Source organism: Carcharodon carcharias, chromosome 14 (genome assembly GCF_017639515.1).
Source record: "Carcharodon carcharias isolate sCarCar2 chromosome 14, sCarCar2.pri, whole genome shotgun sequence".
Taxonomy (NCBI): Eukaryota; Metazoa; Chordata; class Chondrichthyes; order Lamniformes; family Lamnidae; genus Carcharodon; species Carcharodon carcharias.
In genome coordinates this window covers 52,445,571-52,470,739 of record NC_054480.1, presented here as the reverse complement: position 1 = coordinate 52,470,739, position 25,169 = coordinate 52,445,571, and the positions used below count along the sequence as shown (strand labels likewise).

Below are 25,169 nucleotides of genomic sequence, written 5' to 3'. Positions count from 1 at the left end.
GATGTGTTCATTTTTAGATAACCAATCGAGGTGAAGCTCATTTAGAGCTTAACGCTTTCAGACGGAAACACGATTGTGCATTGATCATATCTGGTGACTCACTAGAGGTGAGTATTTATCTTCGTACTTTGCAATTGGTAGATTTCTGTTCATTATTTTCTTTAACCATTCAGGATTATGGCACCATTGACCTCTTAATTATGGGATCATTTCTGGTCGGTCAATTCTTTTTGCCCAATTTCCTCCTTTTTAGAGCCTTCTCTCTGGAAGGCAATAACTCTAGCTGGCAATATTGATTTACAGGTGTCGATATTCCTTCTGTACCTTAAATAAGGCATTGTTTCTCATGTTTGAGTCTGGACATCGGAAGGCACCATGGTAAAGCTTAGTCCTATTCCCTCCAATGGCCACAAGTTGAGGTTGCTTTTATAATTGGTCATGCTCGATTCCAGCAATGAAGTCCCGATGGCCTAATTTAGATGTGCGTAAATGCCTAGCACAGAGACATCTAACCACCCATATAAATCCAAAATTGATAAGGAGCTGAGCAGTTTATGGAATTTCAATTAAGAGCCCAGTAAGAAGACTGCTTTTCAAATTTTCAATCCATTTCAGTGTTATTAGGTTTCTTCCCAGGCAAATGCGGATAGCCTGGTGACAGATGGGAATAAGAGAGTAAGAGACAATGGGCAGAATAGTCCTAGATTTGCATTAAGTGTGGTAGCAGGTGGGTAAATCGACAATTTACCTGCCGGCCGCAATGGCAGCTTCTCGTGCTATATTGTCCCAAATCCGCCATATTAATTATGCATTCCTGGGAAACACGCCGTTTCCATGGCGGTTGGGCTCTCATTCGCCCACCACACGATCACCTTGCCGCTTTATCACGCTGGGCGCCATATTTAAAGTCCAGCCACGTGCATACCTCTCAGTGCTTCCAGCCCAGGACTGTTGCATAGGAAGCATGGCCCCAAGAGGCACGAAGACTACAGGCCCCCAGTTTAATGATACGTTCCTCGAGTGCCTTTTGGGCACCTTGGAGGCCTGCCGTGATGTCCTCTACCCCTGTTCTGGCCGCAGGATGGGTAGCAACATCACTAATCCAGCTTGGGAGGCACTGGTCAGCTGTGGTCAGCGCCAACGCCCTGCAAAAGAGGACAGCCACCCAGTGTTGTAATAGGATGAATGATCTCCTCTGTTCCGCCACAGTAAGTCACTCTTCTCATCACTCCCAACTCTCACATTTGCAAACCCTTCACACATTCACAGGGCCCTCACTCACTGCCAGTTCAAGAGACATCACCATTTACTCTCTCACACACATCTTCATTGTCCTCATCCCATCCATGGGACCACTCACCACCCACTCTTGCCAGGCATACATATCACCTGGCCCGGCAGGCATCCTGCTTAAATTCTCTTCATCCCTATTCATGCAGAACGAGCTGGCAGATAACAAGAGGGAAAGGGTGCAGACTGGTGGAGGAATGCCTGAAATCAAGGTCCTCATGGACTTTGAAAACAGTCATCCAGCTGGCCGACGAGCATCTGGATCATTCCTGTGCTGACGGTGAGGTCGACGGTGCTGTACCAAGTGATGATCCAGCAGTTCAACATCCAGTAGACAATAATGCTGTGAGTGATGTGTCCTGTTTCACCATCCACTGCCATGCACTAATTATCCCTCCTTGCTTTTGCAGGCACATGTGCCAAACAGCTGACAGATTTCACGACCCAGGGCCTCCAACAAAGCCCCGAAGACACCTCTGAAGAGGAATCTGGAGGCACCCTCCTTGAAGTCCTGTCACAGTGCTCACCCACACCCTCCACCAGCGCAGAAACACATACCTTGGTGGGACCTAGCTTTAGAGTAGCCTCGGGATCACAATCTGGTGAGGCACATCATACTTTCTGATCCACAGCAGGCAGCGGCAGGAATTTCCCAGGTGTCTAGCACTCAGAGAACTGCTGGAGGCCAGAACGTTGCCGAGTCAGATAACAAGCCTCTGGATTCAGTCATGTCACAGTTGCTGGAGCTGCAAAAGCAAACTTGGAAACATCAGGAAGCGATGTCCGCTGCACTCTTCAAATTGCAAGGCATGATGGAGGAGTCTGCCTGTCTTCAGGCTGAGGTGATACCTCTGGCATGCCAACGCACCGAGGTCAACACTGGCAGGATGGCAGCTGCCATGGAGACCTTGTTACAGGATGTGACTACTGCACTGTTATGCGGGCTGAACTCCATCGCCAACGCCATAGCTGGCCTTCAATAGTGCGTACACTAGAGGGATGCCAGATAGCCCGATTTCACTCCAACTACCCCTTCTCCTCAAGGAGTTAGCCAGGGGCAATTGGACACCCATAGGGAGGAGGATCAGCAGGTGGTCCCCTGCGGTCGTCGATCCAGGTGACCCTGGGAGTGTCCGGCTCATCAAATCCCCTCTTCCTGTGATCTCCGCAGATCCAGCTCCACAGGCCGAGGAGGGTGCCACTGCTACAGTTAAACCCCTAAAGAGGGCCAGGGCCCACCAGGTCTCGGCCTTCCAGAGGATGCCTGCCAAAGTCATCACAGACAGGACGTAGCAGTCATCAGGCTGCCTCCACCTCCACTGTGGATGTCCGGGGTGTAACTCTTTTGAGTACAAACCCGTTTTCATCTGTTTCAGATGAAGTTACATTGTTTCATAGTTTGCCATTGTGAGATTTGAACTCTTGATCTTGGGGTTACAAACCCAGTACCATAACCACTTGGCTATTTAGGCCAAGCTCATGTCTGGGGTGTAACTCTTTCGAGTACAAGCCCGTTTCCATCTGTTTCAGATGAAGTTACATTGTTTCATAGTTTGCCATTGTGAGATTTGAACTCTTGATCTTGGGGTTACAAACCCAGTACCATAACCACTTGGCTATTTAGGCCAAGCTCATGTCCGGGGTGTAGTTGCACAGCCTGGGCATGGCTGTTAATCACTTGTACATAACGTTCACTATTGTAAATAAATACCCAAGAATCTCTCCTTGCCAATGGCCCCTTGTCCTGATGAGCAGTATTTGTGTCACTCAGATCTAAAACTTTTTTGCACAAAATAAAGGCAGGTGTCTCAGTCCAAGGCCTCTTCCCTGTGCTTTGTGCAGCCTTCAGACCAAAGTGATGATCCAGCCTTACACTCTCTGGACACATTACTGATGCCTGCACCTCGATGGTGCTGGTCATTGCTGCCAGAATGTTGCGGGCGGGCATCACAGAGTTCCATCATTCTCTCTGTATGCTCTCAGCACCTTTAAGGTGGGGCTGGCCACTACCTTTTCAGCATCTGTGACCAGTGCTGCTATGCTGCTGAAGGGGTCAGGTGCTGAAGTTGGACAAAGGATCAGGTGTATTTACAGTTTCATTGCTGCATCTCCATTATATGACCCTGATCGCAGAGCACAAACGAGCTGCCTTCGGACAGACAGGAGTCAGACATTCTCAGAGGCTATATGAAGATCTATGGAGTGTCCTCCTGCATGTAGTCATCATCATCCTGCAATCGAGCGACTGTTAGGTCTTCCACTGCATCTCCATGATAGGGGCATTATCAAAGAGGGAATGTGTGCTGTGATAAGCCAGCTAGGAGTTAAACGTTCATTGATGCAATGTGAGGATCTATGGTGTCTCCTCACTGCATGTCGTCATCATCCTTCACAAATCTAGCAGCTGTGAGGGACTCCTGAGCACGCCCGCCTCGTCTGGCCAGTGTGATGGCCTCATCACCATCATTGTTGGCATTGAGGACCTCTTCACACTCATCACCATCCATGTCCTCCTCTTCAGAAGAGATCTCCATTCCCTGCATCTCCCATTCAGCCAGCTCCTCTCCCCATTGCAGCACCAGGTTGTAAAGGGCACAGCAAGTGACAACGATGTGTGGACTATATTGCAGGGCTCCACCGGACCAGTCCAGGCACTGGAACCTCATCTTCAGCATTCCAGTGGTCTGCTCCACTAATTGCAAGCTGCAGCCTGAGCCTCATTATAGGGTCGCTCTGCTGCAGTCTGAGGCCGCCGCACAGATGTCATCAGCCACCTCCTCTGCGGGTAGCCCTTGTCCCCCAGGAGCCAACCCTGCAGCCTCCTTGGATCCTGGAAGATGTCAGGGATCTGTGACTGACTGAGAATGTAGGAGTCGTGGACACCCCCTGGAAACCGTGCGCAGACCTGCAGGATGCGTTTGTGGTGGTCGCACACCAGCTGCATGTTCAGCGAATGGAAGTCCTAGTGGTTGACCCCTTGTTGCGATGGAGATCTGAGTGCCACATGAGTGCAGTTGATCGCACCCTTCACCAGTGCGAAATCCAAGATCTGGGTAAATCCAATCGCTCTTGCATCCTCACTGTCTTGGTCCCGGGCAAAATGTACAAAGTTGTGTACCATCCTGAACATGGCATCCATAACCTCATGGATGCATTTGTGGGTGGAGGCTTGTGAGATCCCACAGAAGTCACCTGTGGAGCCCTGGCATAAAAATTGAGCGCCACGGTCACTTTCACAGCCACTGGCAGTGGATGCACTCCATGTCCTCATTGCACCAAATCCTGCAGCAGCTGGCAGATGTGACCAGCCAGTTCCTTAGCAGTCTTCGGCAATACTGGTTCTTGGTCATTTGCGGGAATGAAAGACGGCGTCTATAGACCCTAGATCTAGCTAGGCGCAGAAGCGGCGTGTGCAAGAGCCCCAGCTGCCCCTTCTTCCTGAGGGTGCTGCTGCTCCCTCTGCCCAGCCAGGTACCTCCGTCACTCTCTGCTCTGTCATCTCTGCTCTCTGTACACCACAAGGTATAACAACTAGTTCATCAGGCTCCATGATCCTGATGTTGTACTCCTGCAGGATGAAAGAGGGAGACACTTGGGTTAACTTGACTATACTAAGAACCTCTCTTGGTTAAGCCTGAAAGCTCCTTAATGTATCCCGGAGAGACCTGGCTACCACTTGGATGGCCAGAGTTTAGTGCACTGCATGGCTGCACGAAACCCTCTACCCCACTCCACCTGACCGATTGGCAGCAGCCTTGCCCATTGGACTGCACGCTGTGCTCTCAGCTCAGACACAAGCATTCTCCTAACCCGCACTGCAAGGCTGCACTGTTAGCTTGAACCATGGGGGAGACTGGTCCAAACCGGGATGATAACATTGCAAGGGGCTGTGAGCGCCTCCACCAGTGACTGCTCCCTGGCCAGTTTTAGCAAGGAGATTGTACAATGTGCTCAGTCGTCCAACTGTTCTGTAGTCCACTAAAACACTCATTAGTTTGCAGTCTTTGCCCAAGGGGTGAAAAGTTCTGGAGCACCTGGTGGCATTTTCATGTTTGAGTGGACAGATAAGCTAGAGACCTGACTCCACACATGCCAATGTGGCTGCGTCTGAACTGTCTTCAGCTGCAGATGAATGGTCACTTTATACAAGGTTTCCCTAATGCATGTCTGCTTCCCTGCCCCACACCCTACATGTGCTTGTGCACTACCTTCAACCAGAGGGCAGCGCTTGCCCCAACCAACACCACCACCCCCACCCCCACCTCCCCTCTCCAACGCGCCTCAGCCTTGAAGTCCAACAGGCGCCCTCGGTGAGCATTGCACAATGTTACTGTGTACTCACCTCTGAGTTCCCCTCAAAGTGCAGCCCGCCAAATACACACCTTATATATGCTGTTGTGAAACACCCACCAATGTGGGTGGACGATCCAGCGGGTTGGGGTGGGGGGATGAGTCTGGCGGGCTGGCCTTATAACGACATGCAAATGTATTAGTGATGTTCCCGATGTCCGAAGGGGGGAAATGCGGCCTGCCATTGACGGGCTGAGCGGACGATGGCAAACTGGTCTCACGACGTTGTGAAACCAATTTCTGGCCTTCTCGCCATATTATCCGCTCACAACGCCGAGCCCAATGTCAGCCAGCTTGGAAAATTCCACCCAATGTGTCACAATGCACAACAGTAACATCATGACATAATTTTTATGTGCATGCCCAGGATGTGGCATATCCTGTTAAACCGAGCTATATCCGCCCCCCATCCCCAGTTTGTGGGATGTCAATCAAAGCATATGAGGGAAACCTATCTCAATTGTTAATCTGCCATTGCTTCTTCATCAAAATGTGTGAAAAAATGGGGGAGGGAGCAGTGTAGTGGTAGTGTCACTGAGCGAGTAATCCAGGAGCGTAAGCTAATGCTCTGGGGACACAGGTTCAAACCCCATCATGACAGCTGCTAGAATTGAAATTCAATTAATAAAATATAACATCTGGAATTGAAAGCTCATCTCAGGAATGATAACCATGAAATGATCATTGATTGTTGTAATAACCCATCTGGTTCACTAATGCCTTTTAGGGAAGGAAATCTGCCATCCTTACCTGGTCTGGCCTACATGTGGCTCCAAACCCACAGCAATGTGGGTGACTCTTAACTGCCGTCTGAAATGGCCTAGCAAGTTACCCAGTTCAAGGCAATTCACAATGTGCAACAAATGCTGTCCTTGCCAGCGACAGCCACATCCCATGAAAGAATTTCTTTTTTAAATGGTTACGACATGGGGAACTTTAGCGTGAGATAAGGTGGGAACTGTGGTATGAAATATGGTTGGCTGTGCAAGCCCTGAAGGTCTTTGGCATAAAATGTGTTCAGAACTGTTATAAATGGCATGATTGTGATTGTATTTCTGTTTCTAACAGGAAGTTCAGTTATATTTGCTTAAGTGAAATGCTTTGTAATACATACTGGTGATCACCTTGAATCTCAGTATATGATCTAAATCACATTGAATATGTTGCTATTGGGAGCACCTCCCCTTGTTTTCATTCTCCTGTAGGTATGTCTGAAGTTCTACGAGTATGAGTTCATGGAGCTGGCCTGTCAGTGCCCTGCTGTAGTCTGCTGTCGATGTGCTCCGACACAGAAAGCTCAAATCATACGCTTGTTGCAGCAGAGGACTCGCAAATTAACATGTGCAGTAGGTGAGAAACCACAAACTACTTGTATTATTGATGTTTTCCACTGTAGTCTAGATGTTTAGACAATGAATGTCAAACCACTTGAAAAAAATACTATTGTACTGTGTTCATTTTCTATCTCTTGTTTTCTTTCTTTGTAACACTCTCCCCTCCTTCCTACCACGTTCTGTGTTTTATTGTGCACCATACTGTAGTTTGTGACTAGTTAGAAGGCCTAATCTTCTAGGATTAAGCTCATTTTGTAACTCAGCAGTTGGCTAATTATACCTCTTTATGTCATGGGTTAGTTTTGGACTGAATAAAACATGAGCTAGGCCACAACTAGAGCACTGTGTACAATTCTGGTCACTGAATTACAGGAAGGATGTGATCGCAATAGAGAGGGTACAAAGAGTTTTATGGGGATGTTGCTAGAAATGGGGAATTTTAGTCATGATGAAGGATTGGAAAGGTTGGAGTTATTTTCTGAGAAACAAAGGAGGTCGAGGGAAGATGTATAAAATTAGATGTTAAAAAGCACTGATTTCCTTTTGCAGCGAGGTCCGTTACTAGGGGCATAGTTTTAAAGTAATTGGCAGAAGGATTTGAAGGCAGTTGAGAATGTTTTCACCCAGAGTATGGTGGGTATCTAGAACTCAGGAACCTAGGACTGGATTTTATTGCTCACCCCCCCCCGCCCAACCACCACCCATCCCCCAACCCCAGGTTAGAAAAGTCAGTTGCAAGCCAACATAGTTTAAAAAAAGACTGCCCCACAGCAATAACATGGATAGGAAGTGCCGTCCTCGAGATCTTCCAGCCAATCGGATTGGCTGGTAGCTCTAGCAGCAGTGCCAGAACTCAGTAGTAGATGCTGACAGGACTGGAAACAGGGTACAGGAAGAGAGAAATGGATCCTGGACTCTGGTAAGTCCAGGAATTTTGGGCAGGGAGGGCTCGAGCACCTTAGGGAGGGGGGTTGGGCCTGGGCTTTGGAAGCCAACTGGGGAGGCACAAAGTAGGGGGCTGAGGGTATCATCTTGGAGGTTATCCTCAATGCACACAAAGCATCCCCAAAGGATGTACCCCCCCCACCTCATTCCCACTTTTTCGTCTCGGTGGAAAAATGGGCTCCCCACTTTCACCTGCCTGTTCACATCAACCGCATTATGATGTGGACGGCGTCATGTTTAGGCCTGTTAATGATTTTTGTTTAAAATGGCTCCCTGGTGCCAGGGTCAATTTTACCAAATGCGGCAGAGCACACTGAGGGCAGGGGGAAGGGTGAATAGCCAGCAGTCGTGGTCCACATCGGCACCAGTGACTTAGATGAAAAGAGGGATGTGGTCCAGCAGTCAGAATTTAGGGAGGTAGGTACAAAATTAGCAAGCAGGACCTCAAAAGTAATAATCTCTGGATTTATTCCTGGTACCATGCCCAAATGAGCATAGATATAGGTAGATATGGCAGATGAGTGCATGACTGGAATGGTGGTACAGGAGGGAGGGGTTTGGATTCCTGGGACATTGGGATGAGCTCTGGGGAAAATGGGACCTGTTAAGGCCAATTGAGTTGTACCTAAATAGATCAGGGACCAATTTATTTCTGGGGCAATATGCTAGTGCAATTGGGGAGGGTTTAAACTAACTCAGCAAGGGTGTGGGAACCAGAAAATATTAGAGAGGGATATCAAGGTACACAGATTACTTGGAGAGACAGATAGCATTAGAGTAGGAAATGGTTAGGGATTAGGTGGGTTCAGTGTAAAGGGGAAAAGTAATGAGGTCTAAATTAAAATTATGTGTATATATGAGAATGTAGTAAATAAGATTGGTGAGTTGCAGGCGCGGATAGCCACGTGGAAGTATGATGATGTGGCTATAATAGAGACCTGGCTCAAAGAAGGGCAGTACAGGGTATTAAATATTCATCGATGCAAGATGTTCAGGAAAGATAGGAACGGGGAAGAGGTGGCAGTATTGAGTAAGGAGAACATTGAAGTGTTGGAGAAAGAGGATGTCGCAGAGGGGTCAAGGATAGAATCAGTTTGGCTAGTGTATGATGATGTAAGTGCCTGCATGCCATTGTGATGTAAAGGTGCTTGAGAGAGCAAGGGTTAATGTGTGATTGGAGAATAGCACTGTCCATTGTATGATGTATAGAGTCACATGGTACTAGACTCAGAGAACACATTCTAGAAACAGCTGGTGACGGTGGCAATTGGTGACAGTTGGTAGTAGCACCATGCATGCCATTAACTGGGATCTTTACATAGTTAAAGATTAACAGTAATTGGTTTATGTTTAAACATACAAGCCTCAAGATCTCATCATTGAGACATCTAATGAATCCATAACACAACATGGTGACCAACGGTGGAACACAACATGGTGACCAGTGATGATAAGAAAGGTGGCATTTTAAATGATTAACCCAAAACAGTATCCCAAGATATTGAAAGCTAAAATCAACTGAAGCCAAGCTAGAGAGACATGGGCTTAAGAAGAAAAATTGAAACTGTTGAAGAAGCTTCACTACAGACCTTGAAGTTGAGGAATGCACCACAGTGAGTGGAAATCCATTGCAAGATCCTTGAGTGATGTAGAGCAAAAAAAACTGCTTGGATCACAAGACGGGTGAGCAACCAGAAAAAACTTGCAAGACGCTGAGCAACGCTGAGTAAGACAGTTAGATCACAAGATGGTACACAAAACTACAAAAATTGCAAGACCCTGAGAGATGCAATGTGAAAAGTACTGAATAGCTCATGAGATGGTGAGCAAAAAAAGCTGTACTTATATTAAAAAATTCAGCACATCCATAGAGAAGCTGGAAGATAGCTACAAAGTAAAAAAAAGTTAAATTTAAAAAACAGACTGGCAGAACAAAAGAAGACCCTGCAGAGTTTAAAAAAAGAGACCTGCAGAGTTTAAGAAAGAAGAATCACCCTGAAATTGGTTTTGCCGCTCAGAGGAGCAAGTTGCTGCAGTTTTAAAAGTTTTTACAAAAAGGAAATGATTGCAAGGGAAGTCTTTTCAGTCGGGAAAAGTAGTTTTCCAGTAAAAAAAAAATAGAATTACTGTTGTTTTGAAGATTTTAAAAAATGGCACTGAGATTAAAATAAAAGGAAAAAAACCTGCAGAGTTTGGAAAGGGAATACCTTTTCAGATGGATCCCTAGGCTTCTTGTTAAAGAAAAAGAGCTTCTGCAGTGTTAACAGTCTTGAAAGTTTAAACATTTTTTGAAAAGGCCTGATAAAGTAGGGGAAAAACACATAGGAAAAAACCGGCAGCTGCAGAGACAGCTTGAGTAAAAAAAAAAGTTGAATAAAAAGAAATGGTTACTGTACACAGTCTTAAAGAGGCAACGACATTTAAAGCGGTAACTACAGGGAAAAAAAGACAGCTATGGACAGCAAATTAGAAGAACCAGATTCATTTTGACTAAGGAAAAGGTTAACCAGACCAAAGAGGAGGAGCCTTGGAGAAGACAATTTTTAGTTTACAGGAGACTTACAGCATTAAATAAGGAATCAGGCGAAGTACAAGTTGACAACTTTTTATTGGTCTTTGGTTCATTTGCTGGTGAAGTACCCCACATCCAACATATAGATCAATACTCAACAAAATTTGGTGAAGTATAAGAAGGCTTTGACAGATATTTTAAACTCCCAAGTCGTAGAGAGCACCAACTCTAGAAGTCTAGTTCACCCCAATAAAGCGCCAAGGGCAACAAGAGATCCCAGAAAGAGGGTAACTCCCAATAAAGTGCCGAGGGTAACAAAAGACTCCAGAGCAAGAACAACAGAAGACCCCAGAGTGAGGGAGACAAAATTCAAGTAAACTACAAGATGGTTGCCAACCATAGCAGTGCAATGAAATGCATCAGCTGAAGAGTTTAGTGCAGAAGAAAGAAATGGCTGAGAAGCAACTGAAAAGCTTAAAAATAGAACTTTATTTGAAAATGCTGACATAGTGCCGAACCTGAAACAGCAGGTGTGTGTGCAGAGTGAGCAGATGGCTGTGAATGAAGGAAAGCTATCTGAGGTAACTTAAAAGAAGCAAAACATGCAAGAAGTAAATGAAGGTGTTCTACAGGGAAGTGTTTACATTAGAGCTGAACTGGAATATTTGAAGCGTAAGATTCAAACTGAATATATACCTCTGACAATGCATGATAAACTGAAGTCTTCAATGAACCAAGCTCTTCAAGACCTGAACAAACAAATTTCAGACATGACACAAAAGTACCAGGAGAAAATAATGACCCTCAATTCCACAGTTACAAATCAAAGTGGGAGTTGGGAAAACTCAACCAGATGTACAGCCAGGCAAAACAGTAGGTAGAAAAGGTATGCAAAGAAGTTGCAACTCTGAAAGACTCCTTGCAGAATCAATATGTAGCCATGGAAAAACACAAGAAGCTAAAAAGGATGTTGAATATTACTTCAGAAAAAGCAGCATTAGAACTATCAGCATCAACAAAACAATGCACTGAAGCCCAGAGTAAGTTGGCACAAGGTCAACAAGAAAATAAATGGTTGAAAGGACAGTTAATTGTCCTTCAAGATCAAATGCAAAAGAAATGCATAACCATTCAGCAACATGAAATGAAGACTGTCTTAAACAGTAGAATGGAAGCACAGCAGAAAAAAACTCAAGGAGACTCTTGAATTACAGGAAAGCTCACAATGAAGCAAGCAAGCTTTGCAAAGAAAAGGAAAACCTGTTGAAGAATCTTCACACGCCACAAGAATTACTTCAGACAAAGATTGTTCCTCAAGAAAAGCAAAAATGAACTTAAAGTCACTCTGAACAAACTGAAGAGCCGGTTGACAGAGAAGAGTCAGCAATATTCCATATTCCAGGAGGAAGTCGAAAGCTACAAGAAACAGACTGAAGAGCTGAAGAGGCAGTTGAATGAAAACAAGGCATTGAAAGAAAAAGCTATAGAACTTTCCAAACTGCACAACCATGAATAACTCAATTACAGAACTGAAACAAGTTAAGACTTCACCGGAGACAGAGCGGACCAACAGTGAAACCGAAATGTAAGGCAAGGACAAAGTTATGCTGCAGACAAGGAAAGAGAAGGCAGAAATAAGATCATAAAAAGTAAATCCAATACTGAAGCACAAGGAACTCAGAGAAGAAAAGCACTGAATGTCTCAGATGTACTAAGAACTATTGAGCTGAATGAAAAGGTTCATAAGCTTGCAAAACAGTCTGAAAATAAAACAGCAAACAAATGTTTGGCTGAAATTGTGAAACAAGTGGAAATGAAGGTTCCATTTGTGAAACATACATGGCCAGCAAGGACACAGCAGATGCCACAGAAAATGAAAATTCGAGTCCACTCTAGGACTGAACGGAGTGCACATTCCCTTCGGAAGGAGCGGGACAAATCCACAGTGTACGATAAAAGCAGGCGGGTTGTTAAAGAGAAACGCAACTCGAAGGAATGCGAAAAATGAAGCAAATGGAAATAACCAAGTACCAGAAACACGGAGTACTGCTACCATTCATCCAAATGTGACAGACCAAGATATGGAAGAACTGTCAAGCCTCTAGAGTGTCTGAATTTATAAAGTCAGAGACTTGAGGCGGGGGAGAAGGGATAGCAAGTAGAGATTATATTGTAAATAGTTATACTCCACTGGAAGGGAGGAAAGTTTTTTCTTTTGAGAAGGGCAATGTTGTATGATGTTGTATGTGCCTGCATGCCATTGTGATGTAAAGGTGCTCGGCAGAGCGAGGGTGAACGTGTGACTGGGAATAGCACCGACCACTGTATGAAGTATAGAATCACATGACATTAGACTCAGAGAGAACATTCTAGAAGCAGCTGGTGACAGTTGGTAGCAGCACCATGCATGCCATTAACTGGGATCTTTACATAGTTAAAGATTAACAATAAATGGTTCATGTTTAAACATACAAGTCTCCATATCTCATCATTGAAACATCAAACAAATCCATAACACAACAGCTAGAGCTAAGGAATAAAATGGTGTAATTACATTGCTCGGTGTATTCTATAGGCCACCAATTAGTGGGAACAAATTTGCAAGTGATTTACAGGAAGGTGTGAAAATTATAATGTAGTTATAATGGGGGACTTTAGTTATCCAAATATGGATTAGGATAGCAGTAGCGTAAAGGGCAGAGAGGCAAGGGTTCCTAGAGTGTGTTCAGGAAAATTTTCTACAGCAGTATGTCTCCAGTCCAACCAGAAAGGAGGCGCTGCTGGACCTGGATCTTGGGATTGAGGTGGGCCAAGTGTCAACAATGCAATATGTAGGGGACAGAGGTCATGACATCATAAGGTTTAGGTTGGCTATGAAAAAGGACAAGGAACAATTCGAAGTAAAAATAATTAAGTGGGGGAAAGCCAACTTCAGTGGGTGAAGAATGGATCTGGACCAGATAAATTGGAATCAGAGATTGTCAGGCAAAACTGTACTGAAAGATGGGCTACTTTTAAAGAAGATGTAGTTTGGGTGTAATCAAAGTCTATTCTCACGAAATGGAAAGGCAGGGCAACAGATCCAGAGTTCCCTGAATGACGAAGAGATAGAGATTAAGAAGCAGAAAAAGCGTGCTTACTGACAAATGTCAGGTGGCTAATACAACCGAAAACCATGCTGAATATAGAAGATTCAGAGGAGAATTAAAATCAGTAAAAGAAACAAAGAATATGAGAAGAGACTGGCAGCTAACAAAAGAGAATCCAAAAGTCTTCTATAAGAATATAAATAGTAAAATGATGATAAAAGGAGGAGTGGGTCCAATTAGAAACCGAAAATGGGATTTACGAATGGTGGCAGGGTGTATAAAGTTTCAAATGAATACTTTTGCATCTGTCTCTACCAAGGAATGAGATGCTACCCAAGTCTTGATCAAAGAGGAGGTAGTTCAGATATTTGAAGTGTTTAAAATTGATGAGGAGGAGGTATTGAATAGGTTTGACTAGAATTGATGAAGCACCAGGACCTTGGATGAGATATATTCAAGGACACTGAGGGAAATAAGAATGGAAATTGCAGAGGCACTGGCCATAATTTTCTAGTCTTCCTTAGACTCAGAGAACTGGAGAATTCCAAATGCAACTCTTGTTCAAAAAAGGGTGCAAAGATAAGTCCAGCAACTACAGGCCAGTTGGTTTATCCTTGGTGGTGTGGAAGTTTCCAGAAATGATAGTTTGGGACAAAATTAATAGCCACTTGGGCAAATGTGGGTTAATTAAAGAAAGCTAGCACAGATTTGTTAAGGGAAAATTGTGTTTAACTTTTTTGAGTTTATTGATGAGGTAACAAAGAAGGTTGATGAGGGTAATGCTGTTTATTTGTACATGGACTTGCAAAAGGCATTTGTTAAAATGCTGCACAACAGACTTGTGACGAAGTTAGAGCTCATGGGATAAAAGGGACAGTAGCAACATGGATATGAACTTGGCTGAGTGACAGAAAGCAGAGTAGTGGTCAATGGATGTTTTTTAGTCTGGAGGAAGGTTTATAGTGGAGTTCCCTGGGGTCAGTGTTAGGAGATATACATAGTTTCAAAATTTGCAGATGATACAAAATTTGGAAGTATTGTGAACTGTGGGGAGGATTGTCTAGAGCTTCAAAAGGAAATAGGTAAGTTGGTGGAATGGGCGGACAAATGGCAGATGAAATATAATGCAGAGAATTGTGAAGTGATTCATTTTGGTAGGAAGAATGTGGAGAGGCAATATAAAATAAAGGCCATAATTCTAAAAGGGTGCAGGAGCAGAAGGCCTCTGTATTTATGTGCATAAGTCATTGTTGGCAGGACAAGTTGGGAGCATGGTTAATAAAGCATGCAGCATCCTGCGCTTTATCAATAGGGATATAGAGTACACAAATAAGGAAGCTATGTTAAGCTTGTATAAAACGTTGGTTTGGGCTGAACTGGAGTATTGCATCCAGTTTTGGGTGCCACACTTTAGAAATGATGTGAAGGCATTAGAGAGAGTGCAGAAAAGATTCACAAGAATTGTTCCAAGGATGAGGAACATCAGTTATATTAATAGATTGGAGAAGTTGGGACTGCTCTCCTTGGAGAAGAGAAGGTTCAAAGGAGATTCGATAGAAGTATTCAAAATCTTGAAGGGTCTGGATAGAGTAGATAGGGAAAAAATGTTTCCATTGGTGGAAGGATCAAAAACTAGAGAACACAAATTTAAGGTAATTGACAAAACAAGCAATAGTGACATGAGGAAAAACTTTTTCATGCAGCGAGTGTTTAGGACCTGGAATAAACTGCGTGAGACTGTGGTGAAGAAGGCAGGTTCAATTGAGGCATTCGGGAGGGACTTGGACTATTGCCTGAAAAGGAAGAATGTGCAGTGCTATTAGGAGAAGGCAGGGGAATAACACTAGGTGAATAGCTCCCTCAGAGGGCCAGTACAGACACAACAGGTCGAATGATCTCCTTCTTCTGTGCTGTATCCATTCTCTGATTCTGAAATGATCCCCTATTGAACTATACTCCACTTCATTCTCTAGAACTAAATTAGCACAGCACCCTTCATTGGACTGGGAACATACTTTGCAAGAAAGTTCTCTTGTACACATTTCAGGAATTCCTCTCTCTCTTTGCCCTTCATCCTGTTACTATCCAGTTTATCTTAGAATCATTGAAGTTCCACTTTATCAATACTCAGTTCTTGCATCTTTCTATTATTTGTCTGCAAATCTAATCTTCTATCTCCTTCCTACATTTTGGTGGCTTGAAGAATAATTCCAGTAGCAGAATAATTTTTCTACCGTTCCTTGATTTTAACCAAATAGATATACTGCAGGATTTTCCCCTCGGCAATTTGGGGGCAGGGCCCGCTCGCCGAGGGGAAAATGACGTGGGACGACGTCATCCCGGTCCACTTAAATCTTCAGGAAGGCGGGTGGACAGCTGATTTCGTGAAATCAGCTGTCCACCGGCCGACCTGTCAATGGCCAATTAAGGCCATTGACAGGCGAATTAACCTTGTTAAAGACCCTGCCCATCCAAGCTTAAGGCTGGCGGGCAGGTCAGGAGCCCCAGTGAGCTCCAGATTATTCATGAAACTTCATCCACTGGCGGGATGAAGTTTCATGTTCGTTTTTTTAAAAATTTAGTAAACTTTGTGTTTCTTATTAACATGTCCCATCTCGTGTGACATTGTCACATGAGGGGGACATGTTAATAAGTTTAATATTTCTCTATTTTTAGACTTTTCTTACCTGTCAGTAAACTCCCTGAGACAGCACTTTGCCTCAGGGAGCAGTGTGTTCTTTCGTGCGCGTATGCGAAAGAGCGGCACTTTGACAGTTGGGGATCTCCCCCCCCCCCGAATAGGAAGCTCACAGCACTTCCTGTTGGGAAGGCTGCGGGGCAGGCCTTAATTGGCTCACCCACTCAAAATGGCGGCGGGCCTCGCTTCGGCGGTTGGAGTCAGCTGCCAGCCTGCCGCCGAGCCAGTGGGGCCCGCTCACCCACCAAGGGCAAAATTCTGCCAATGGTCTTTGACTCCTGAACTACACTATCCCTCTTCAATGCTATATGGCTTGTTTGATCAATACTGCCACACACCCCTCTTATTCCATGCATCTTTGCATTAAATCACACTTACTCACTCTAACAGTTTATGATCATTTACATTAGGTCATGAAGTCCTTATCTTATTTTGAAATATAATCAGTCAAAATGCAGATTGGTACCAAAGTGCTGTTCCATAGATCAGTTCAAGTTTAGTCATAACAAGCTCCGTTTTTCACCTTGCTACCATACATCAATACAGAAGTGTCAACTGTTGTCGGTGACCTTGTGTTTACAATTTTTTAGGAGGTGATGTTCCTAAAGATAGCTTGAAATAAAGTCCAAATATCAAAACAATGAGGGAAAATCAGATAAAGCCTGAAAACGGATGTGATGATCAAACACATGATGAACTCAGGCTTGTCCATGCAAACTTTGTGCTGCTTGCTCATTATGATTGCAGCATGCAGCCAGCGCTATGCACGCTGCTGAGTGACTGCATGCCTGATTAGGGGGTGGAAAACAGGGTAGCAGGAGTTCTAGCTAGCCTGCTCTATTTAAAGCAAGCCTTCGGCTCTTGAAGGTGATGTAAATTTTGGATTGAGCAGGTGCTGAAATTCATTACAAAAGTGAATTGGACCTGGGAAAGAGCTGAGGGTGGTGGAGATGGATTCAGTTGTGGCTTTCAAAAGGAAATTGGATAAGCACTCGATGTTAAAATAAAATATAGGGTTACATGGAAACAACAAGGGAACTAAAACAAAAATAGCTGGAAAAACTTAGCAAATCTGACAGCATCTGCGGAAAGGAACACAGTTGACGTTTCGAGTCCGTATGACACTTCATCAGAACTAAGGAAATAGAGAAATGAGATGAAATATAAGCTGGTAGAGGGGGGGTGGGACAGGTAGAGCTGGATAGAGGGCCAGTGATAGGTGGAGGCAAAGAAGAGATTGCCAAAGATGTCATAGACAAAAGGACAAAAGGTTGTTGATGGTGGTGATATTATCTAAGGAATGTGCTAATGGGGACATTAAGGGTAGCAAGCAGGACAAGCAAGTGGCAGATGGCCCTAGTGGGGGTCGGGTGGCGGGAAGGGAGCAAAATAGGCTAAAAGGTGTAGATAAAACAATAGATTGAAATAAATTTAAAAATAGGCGGGAAAAGAAAAATATATATTTTTTTAAATTATAAATTATTGGAAAAGCGGGGATCGAAAAGGAGCGGGGATGGAGGAGAGAGTTCATGATCTGAAGTTGTTGAACTTAATATTAAGTCCAGAAGGCTGTAATGTGCCTAGTCGGAAGATGAGGTGCTGTTCCTCCAGTTTACATTGAGCTTCACAGGAACATTGCAGCAGGCCAAGGACGGACATATGGGCATGAGAGCAGGGTGGTGTGTTGAAATGGCAAGCGACAGGGAGGTCTGGGTCATGCAAAGCGGCCACCCAGTTTGTGTTTGGTCTCTCCAGTGTAGAGGAGACTGCATTGGGAGCAGCGATTGCAGTAGACTAAATTGAGGGAAGTGCAAGTGAAATGTTGCTTCACTTGAAAGGAGTGTTTGGGCCCTTGGACGGTGAGGAGGGGGAAAGTAAAGGGACAGGAGTTGCACCTTCTGCGGATGCATGAGAAGGTGCCGTGGGAGGGGGTTGAGGTGTAGGGGGTGATGGAGGAGTGGACCAGGGTGTCATGAAGGGAACGATCCCTGCAGAAAGCCACCAGGGGGTGTGAAGGGAAGATGTGTTTGTTGGTGGCATCATGCTGGAGTTGGCAGAAATGGCGGAGGATGATCCTTTGAATGCGTAGGCTGGTGGGGTGATAAGTGAGGACAAGGGGGACCCTATCATGGTTCTGGGAGGGAGAGGAAGGTGTGAGGGCAGATGCGCAGGAGATGGGCCGGACACGGTTGAGGGCCCTGTCAGCTGCCGTGGATGGAAAACCTCAGTTAAGGAAGAAGGAAGACGTGTTGGAGGAACTGTTTTTGAAAGTGGCATCATCAGAACAGATGCAATGGAGGCGAAGGAACTGAGAGAATGGGATGGAGTCCTTACAGGAAGTGGGGTGTGAGGAGCTGTAGTCGAGGTAGCTGAGGGAGTCGGTAGGCTTGTAATGAATATTGGTGGACAGTCTATCACCAGAAATTGAGACAGAGAGGTCAAGGAAGGAAAGGGAAGTGTCAGAGATGGACCATGTGAAAATGATGGAGGGGTGGAAATTGGAAGCAAAATTAATAAACTTTTCCAGGTCCAGACGATAGCATTAAGCGGCACCGAAGCAGTCATCGACGTACCGGAGAAAGAGTTGTGGGAGGGGGCCTGAGTAGGACTGGAACAAGGAATGTTCCACATACCCCATAAAGAGACAGGCATAGCTGGGGTCCATGCGGGTACCCATAGCCACACCTTTTATTTGGAGGAAGTGAGAGGAGTATAAGGAGAAATTGCTCAGTGTGAGAACAAGTTCAGCCAGACGGAGAAGAGTAGTGGTGGATGGGGATTGTTCGGGCCTCTGTTCGAGGAAGAAGCTGAGAGCCCTCAGACCATCCTGATGGGGGATGGAGGTGTAGAAGGATTGGACATCCATTGGTGAAGAGGAGGCGGTTGGTGCCAGGGAACTGGAAATTGTTGATATGATGTAGAGCATGAGAGGAATCGCACATGTAGGTGGGAAGAGACAAGGGGAGAGGGAATGGAGTCAAGATAGCAAGAAATGAGTTCCGTGGGGCAGGAACAGGCTGACATGATCAGTCTGCCAGGACAGTCCTGTTTATGTATTTGAGTAGGAGGTAGAAGCGGGCCGTCCAAGGTTGGGAGATTGAGGTTGGAAGCTGTGGAGGGAAGATCTCCAGAGGAGATGAGGTCAGTGACAGTCCTGGAAACAATGGCTTGATGTTCAGTGGTGGGGTCATGGTCCAGGGAGAGGTAGGAGGAAGTGTCAGCGAGTAGCCGCCCAGCCTCTGCAAGGTAGAGGTCAGTGACCAGACAACAACAGCACCACCCTTGTCAGCAGGTTTGATGACAAAGTCAGGGTTGGACCTGAGAGAACGGAGTGCGACAGGTTCAGAAAGAGACAGGTTAGAGTGGGTGAGAGGAGCAGAGAAATTGAGACGACTGATGTCACGCCGACAGTTCTCAATGAAAAGATCAAGAACAGGTAAGAATCCAGAGGGAGGGGTCCAGGTGGAGGGAGAATATTGGAGCCGGGTAAAAGGATCCATTGAACGGGGAGAGGACTCCTGCCCAAAGAAGTGAGCATGGAGATGAAGGCGGCAGAAGAAGAGTTCAGCATCGTGCCAAGCCCGAAATTCATTGAGATAAGAGTGTAAGGGTATGAAACTGAGTCCTTTGCTGAACACTGAACATTTCGCATCAGAGAGGGGAAGGTCAGGGGGTATGGTGAATACACGGCTGGGGCTGGGATTGGAAGACTGGATGAGATCAGGTGGATGGGCAGGGGTGGAGGGTCCTGGATGGGCGTTGGTGTTGATGAGTTGTTGGAGCTTGCGTTCCTTTGCACCTGAAAGAAAGAGAAGTTTCTTGTTGAGGTGTCGGATGAGACGAAGAATAAAATGAAACTGGGGGCAAGGACAGCTTAGAGATAGGGTGCGGAGGTGCTGCTGGAGGGAGAGGTCGAGTGTGTTCATATGGCAGTGCATGGCACTGAGTGTGGATCTCAGGATGCGACGAGAACAGCAGTCCAAGGAGCGTTGTATGTCCTGGAGATACCTGTAATTCTGGGTGGGTTCGAAACATGAGGGATGGAACGTCAGTTGAAATCCACGTGGGATAAGAGGGAGACGGATTCAGTCACTGAGGAAGGAAATATGGCTGTGAAATCGAGTTTTAGTAAACACCTTGTCAAACACCAGGAGAGAATTGGAAAGCAATGAAGGTGAACAGGGCTAAAAAGACAAGCGGAAATCCTGTCGGAGAGAATGGAACTAACTAAATTGCTTGTGCAGAGAGCCAGTGTGGACCCGCCATGCTGAATGATCTCCTTCTGTGTTGTAACCATTCAATGATTCTCTGAACGTGGCAGAAAGCAAGCTTTAAGGTTCTTTGACCCAGCACCTTGAAGCAAGAGGTTCACATGATGAGATAGGTCCTCTATCCACATGGGACCAAAAGGCCCTCTGAACAAATTCTGAGAAGGCAATAGAAGCAGATTGCTGTTGCAGTCAATGACAGGAGCACAATGCCAAGGGTCTGGGTGCAGCGCTGGGAGATATTCAATGATGTCACACAAGTGACTGTATCTTTAGACGGTACATTCCACAAACTGCAGTAGCAGCTTCACACACTGCTCAATGCACCAGAGCCCCATCTCTCACTCATTAATCCCTAGCAACCACTTCATACCTCACATTCATAGTTTCACCTCATCCTCACACACCCAAGACAGCTGCAAGTTTCACACCCTCATCTTATTGCACATGATGTCAGCTATTTAACCACAACAGGCACATCACTCAAACACACTCACTGACACACCTTCCTCTCTCATGTCAGACAAGGTTGTGCATGACGGAAGATAGCGGTGGGGACAGGTATGGCTCCGTATCCTCACAACGATGGAGGAGACTGTGTTGGTCATCATTCGCACATCTATGACTGAGAGCATAGACAGTGGTGGGGCTAACAGGACTTGGAAGGTGACTATTCTTACCTGATCCTGTTTCCCATATCCCATTTCCCTCTCCTTTCTACAACATCTCCTAATTCCCAAGCTGCAGATGGTGTAAGTGTGCACTTCTTGTCCACCCAGTCCCCTCCTTCCTTCACCAGGACCTTACTCTTCTGCCTTGATCCTTTCCAGTACCCAGGAACTGTCACCTGGACAGAGGCAGTGGTGCAGGAGCAACAAGTGCAAGAGGAGGAAGAGACTGATGATGATGATGATACATCACTCGATCTCACGCTGACAGCCACCAGCTCAGCTACTGACACTGCACACTTCAGATGGTAGCAAAGACTGGATCTGATGTGGTGAGTCAGTGGGCACGAGTGGCTTACAGCCAAGACAGGAAAAAAGGTTTTGCAGGTGTCATCTCCCCAGAGGGTGAGATCACACAAGTTCTACTGCAGAAGACTCAAATGAGGAATTTGATGGGGTGGCATACAGGAGATTGGCTGATGGGCTTACAATGTGAAATGGTTGTTGTATTGCCAGGCCTGTTAGAAAGATCATTGTTACTATCAAAGAACATGAAGGGGCCAGCACCAACTCGGCACAGGGCTTTGCACAGAGCTTGGAATCCATCCTTTGCACGTGGAACTGGTGGCCAACTCTATAAGAACGTTTGTGGACCCAACCGTGATGCAGCATCTAATGCCCAATGTCTTATCTCTCATTGCAGCACAAATGTCTGAATAATATATAGACTCTGACTGAAATCATGCAACCTCAGCTTGTGGCCATGCAGGTTCAGACTTCAAGATGGCTGCAGATACCAGTGCGCAAAAGGGCTTGCAGGGTCTCACAACAATCCGGCAATCTGTCCTCCAGTTTGCTGTTGCCTGTCCGCTAGCCCCGGACTGCTACCATATATTCCAAAACGGTACGGTTGAAGCTGGGTCTTTTAGGCACAGAGGTGCTTGAGGTCATAAGCAAGACCATTTACAGGCTCCTTTACTGAAAGTCAGCAGCCTTCCACTAGCCATACTGCAGCCACTGGTGTAAGACTGGGAGCTCTAGGCCAGGCAAAAGCACTAAGGGAATGCACAAGGATGATTTAGTTCAATTCTGCATGGAATATTGGATGATTTGTTTGATAAAGTTGGTTTGGAATGTTTGTTTTGTGGAGACTTGTATTTCAGCATTGTGGTCAAGAGGACAGTGTGTTGTCAATATCTGAGGGAAGGTCAAGATGAATGTTGGTGAATGGGGCTGCTGACTTTCAGTAAAGGAGCCTAAAGGTGGTCTTGCAGATGACCTCAAGCAGCTCTGGGCCTCAAAGACCTGGCTTCAGACTGTACCATCTCAGAATAGACATTGCATTCCGAGGCAGGTGCACTACCAAGCAAGACCATCTTCAGGCTCCTTTACTGAAAGTCAGCAGCCCCATTCACCAACGTTCATCCTGACTTTCCCTCAGATACTGACAACACACTGTCCTCTTGACTACAATGCTGAAATACAAGTCTCCATAAAACAAACATTCCAAACCAACTTTATCAAACAAATCATCCAATATCCCATGCAGAACTGAACTAAATCATCCTTCTGCATTCCCTTAGTGCTTTTGCCTGGCCTAGTGCTCATAGATTATTTTACCCCAGTGGCTGTTGTCCTGTAATGGAATGTCAGTCACCTTCTTTATATAGCAGAGGTTGGCAAAGTGGGAGATGTTACAGATGTTGCCTGCTGCAGTCTGTAAGGGCCCTGACACAAAGAAATTCATGGCCACCTCACCTTAACAGCCATTGGCAGCACTGTCCTAGCCCTGCTGTATGGCTGCAAGTCTGTCAACAAGAGGTGTCAGATCTCAGTGAGCACATCCTTTATAAAAGACAGATGTCATGCACACTGTTCCTCAGTGAGGTTGAGTCAGAGAAATTCTCCCTGAAGACTCTGGGTGGATAAGGCCTCCTGCTGAGACACCCCCTCCCCCTTCATCCGCTTTTTCTTTCTCCTCCCTCTGTGTTGCATTTGCTCAATCTCCCTGACATGCTGTAGTCCAAGGGGAATGGTAAGTACAGCACCTGCGACCAACGCAAGTGATCTGACCAGAACCAAGACCTTCTCCTTATGAAGCACCACTCTCTGCAGACTAAACCAACTTTAAGCTGCATTAGAAAGCTCACAACACTCCTACAAATTCAGACAGAGCCAGCAGAAATCACTCAGCAACTAACTAGAAAGTGGTTGATTACTCCTTTAAATAGCACTGGTGGGAAGTCCTTCCTGCTGTTGAATGTACGTTTAACTCTGTGTGTTTAAGCGGGGGTTTTAGGTAGTGTATTGAAGTTGAAAATAGTCAAATCAGCGCTACACTCTTGACTGATGTCTCAATTTGCCTCCTCTGCATACTTCTGGCGCTCGCTCCTAACACCCGCACTAACGCCCTCCCAAATGGTGTCTGGCCTGGGCCGCACTGGAGGTGTGCTCACAGACTGCACACTATTTTGCATTCAAAACAGCACCCATAGTGTCAAACATATGGGGGTTGCATGCAGCTGAATTTTGCAGCCAACATGTCTGTTGTGAGACAAAGCTGTAAATTTTTTGATTCATGGGACCATTATTTTTAGTGTAAAAATAATTGAAATGTTAATCTCTTTGTTTATTTTGCAACCTAGAGGAATGTCCCATGTAAGCATTGGCCAAAGGCAGAACCTGCAGTCTCACTGCCATTTAACAGCGCCACCATCTGACTACAAGATGCACACTAATGCAACAAACACACATCCAACAGTAAACACAGATCCACCAATACAAAAAGATTGTGCTTTTACCTAGGTTCTTTATAACTATTTTTCTCCCCTTCTTTCCTGGAATTGTGACTTCTGCTTGGTTACAATGCCTCAGTTGCTGCCAGCCCTCCGATACCTCACCAAGGTGGCCATTCGTCATGTATAAAGCTGGAACACACGTGTTAGTAGGACATTCCTTTGGGTGGGATGAGAAGGAACAGTGGATCGCAATTGAGCCCAATCCTATCCGCAGCAGGCTTCTGCACGGAAGCTCTTCGCAGCAGTGGGTGGGGCAGGATGGGAGTCACTGACGGGATCATAATCAAGAGTGGGAGCCATAATTGATCTCCAGCCACTGCTCAATTCAATAACTCAGGACCAATAATACTAATTATATTACTCCTAATGTCTCCCCCAGCTGAGATCAGTTAACTCCGTATAGACTAAAGATCAAAACTGTGATTGTTCTGTTCTGTGTGACAAAATCATGAGTTAGGAGTGTACAAGAGGAATGAAACACATCAGATATAACATTTCCTTAACTGAAAGCTAGGTGACGCTGTTGCATAATACAAAATGACTGTTTATGAAGGAACTGAATGTGCTTGGCATCACTGATTTAAGTAGGATTAATTATCCCCAGATTCTAATAAAAAATACTATTCTCCCAATTTTCCCAAATATGAGAGAGCCTGCAGTAGAAGTCAGTGGGTATATGTAAAGTATTTACATTGAATAATTCTGTATTTGAGACATTGTTCATGGTAAATTGCTAACCTAAATTTTCCATATGTCTAGGATAATTTGCATAAATTCACAAGCTTCCAGCGTGGAAAGTGCCTCTGACTTGGCACTTGCCAGTTGCTGGATTTGCAGCAATGTGTTGCTGACTGACGCAGCTTAAAGCAGCAGCCATTGTTATGTACAAGGCAGCTTCTTTTGCAAACATATCTTCAGACTGTGCTGAAGAGGCAAACACATGTTTTCTCCAATGGAGCAAGCAAGGCAGAGCTTCTCTTTAAGAAGATCCACAGGCAAGCTGCTTTACAAAAATGGCAGGAGGTGGCAACCAATGTAATTGCCAACAGCAACAGCGTGTAACTGGAGGCAACATAGGAAGAAGATTAATGATCTTACTGGATTAGTGAAGCTGGGAGAGTCAACTATGATCTTCCATTAATTCAGTGTTCTAAGCACCTCAGAATTACACTGCTCCCTCATCTAGTTTAAATTATTTTCTATGCTTGCCATGGAGG

At 45.3% G+C, this 25,169-nt stretch overlaps 1 protein-coding gene across 2 annotated transcripts in view; it reads left to right on the top strand.

Moving 5' to 3' along the window:
- The window catches only part of LOC121287454 (probable phospholipid-transporting ATPase IIA), a 213,141-nt gene that overhangs the window by 157,677 nt on the left and 30,295 nt on the right, over window positions 1-25,169 (top strand). For both annotated transcript variants that reach the window (XM_041205352.1, XM_041205351.1), the window contains 2 exons: window positions 18-107; window positions 6,846-6,990. In XM_041205352.1, the coding sequence (XP_041061286.1) occupies window positions 18-107; window positions 6,846-6,990 (235 nt within the window). The remainder of the gene's footprint in view (window positions 1-17; window positions 108-6,845; window positions 6,991-25,169) is intronic.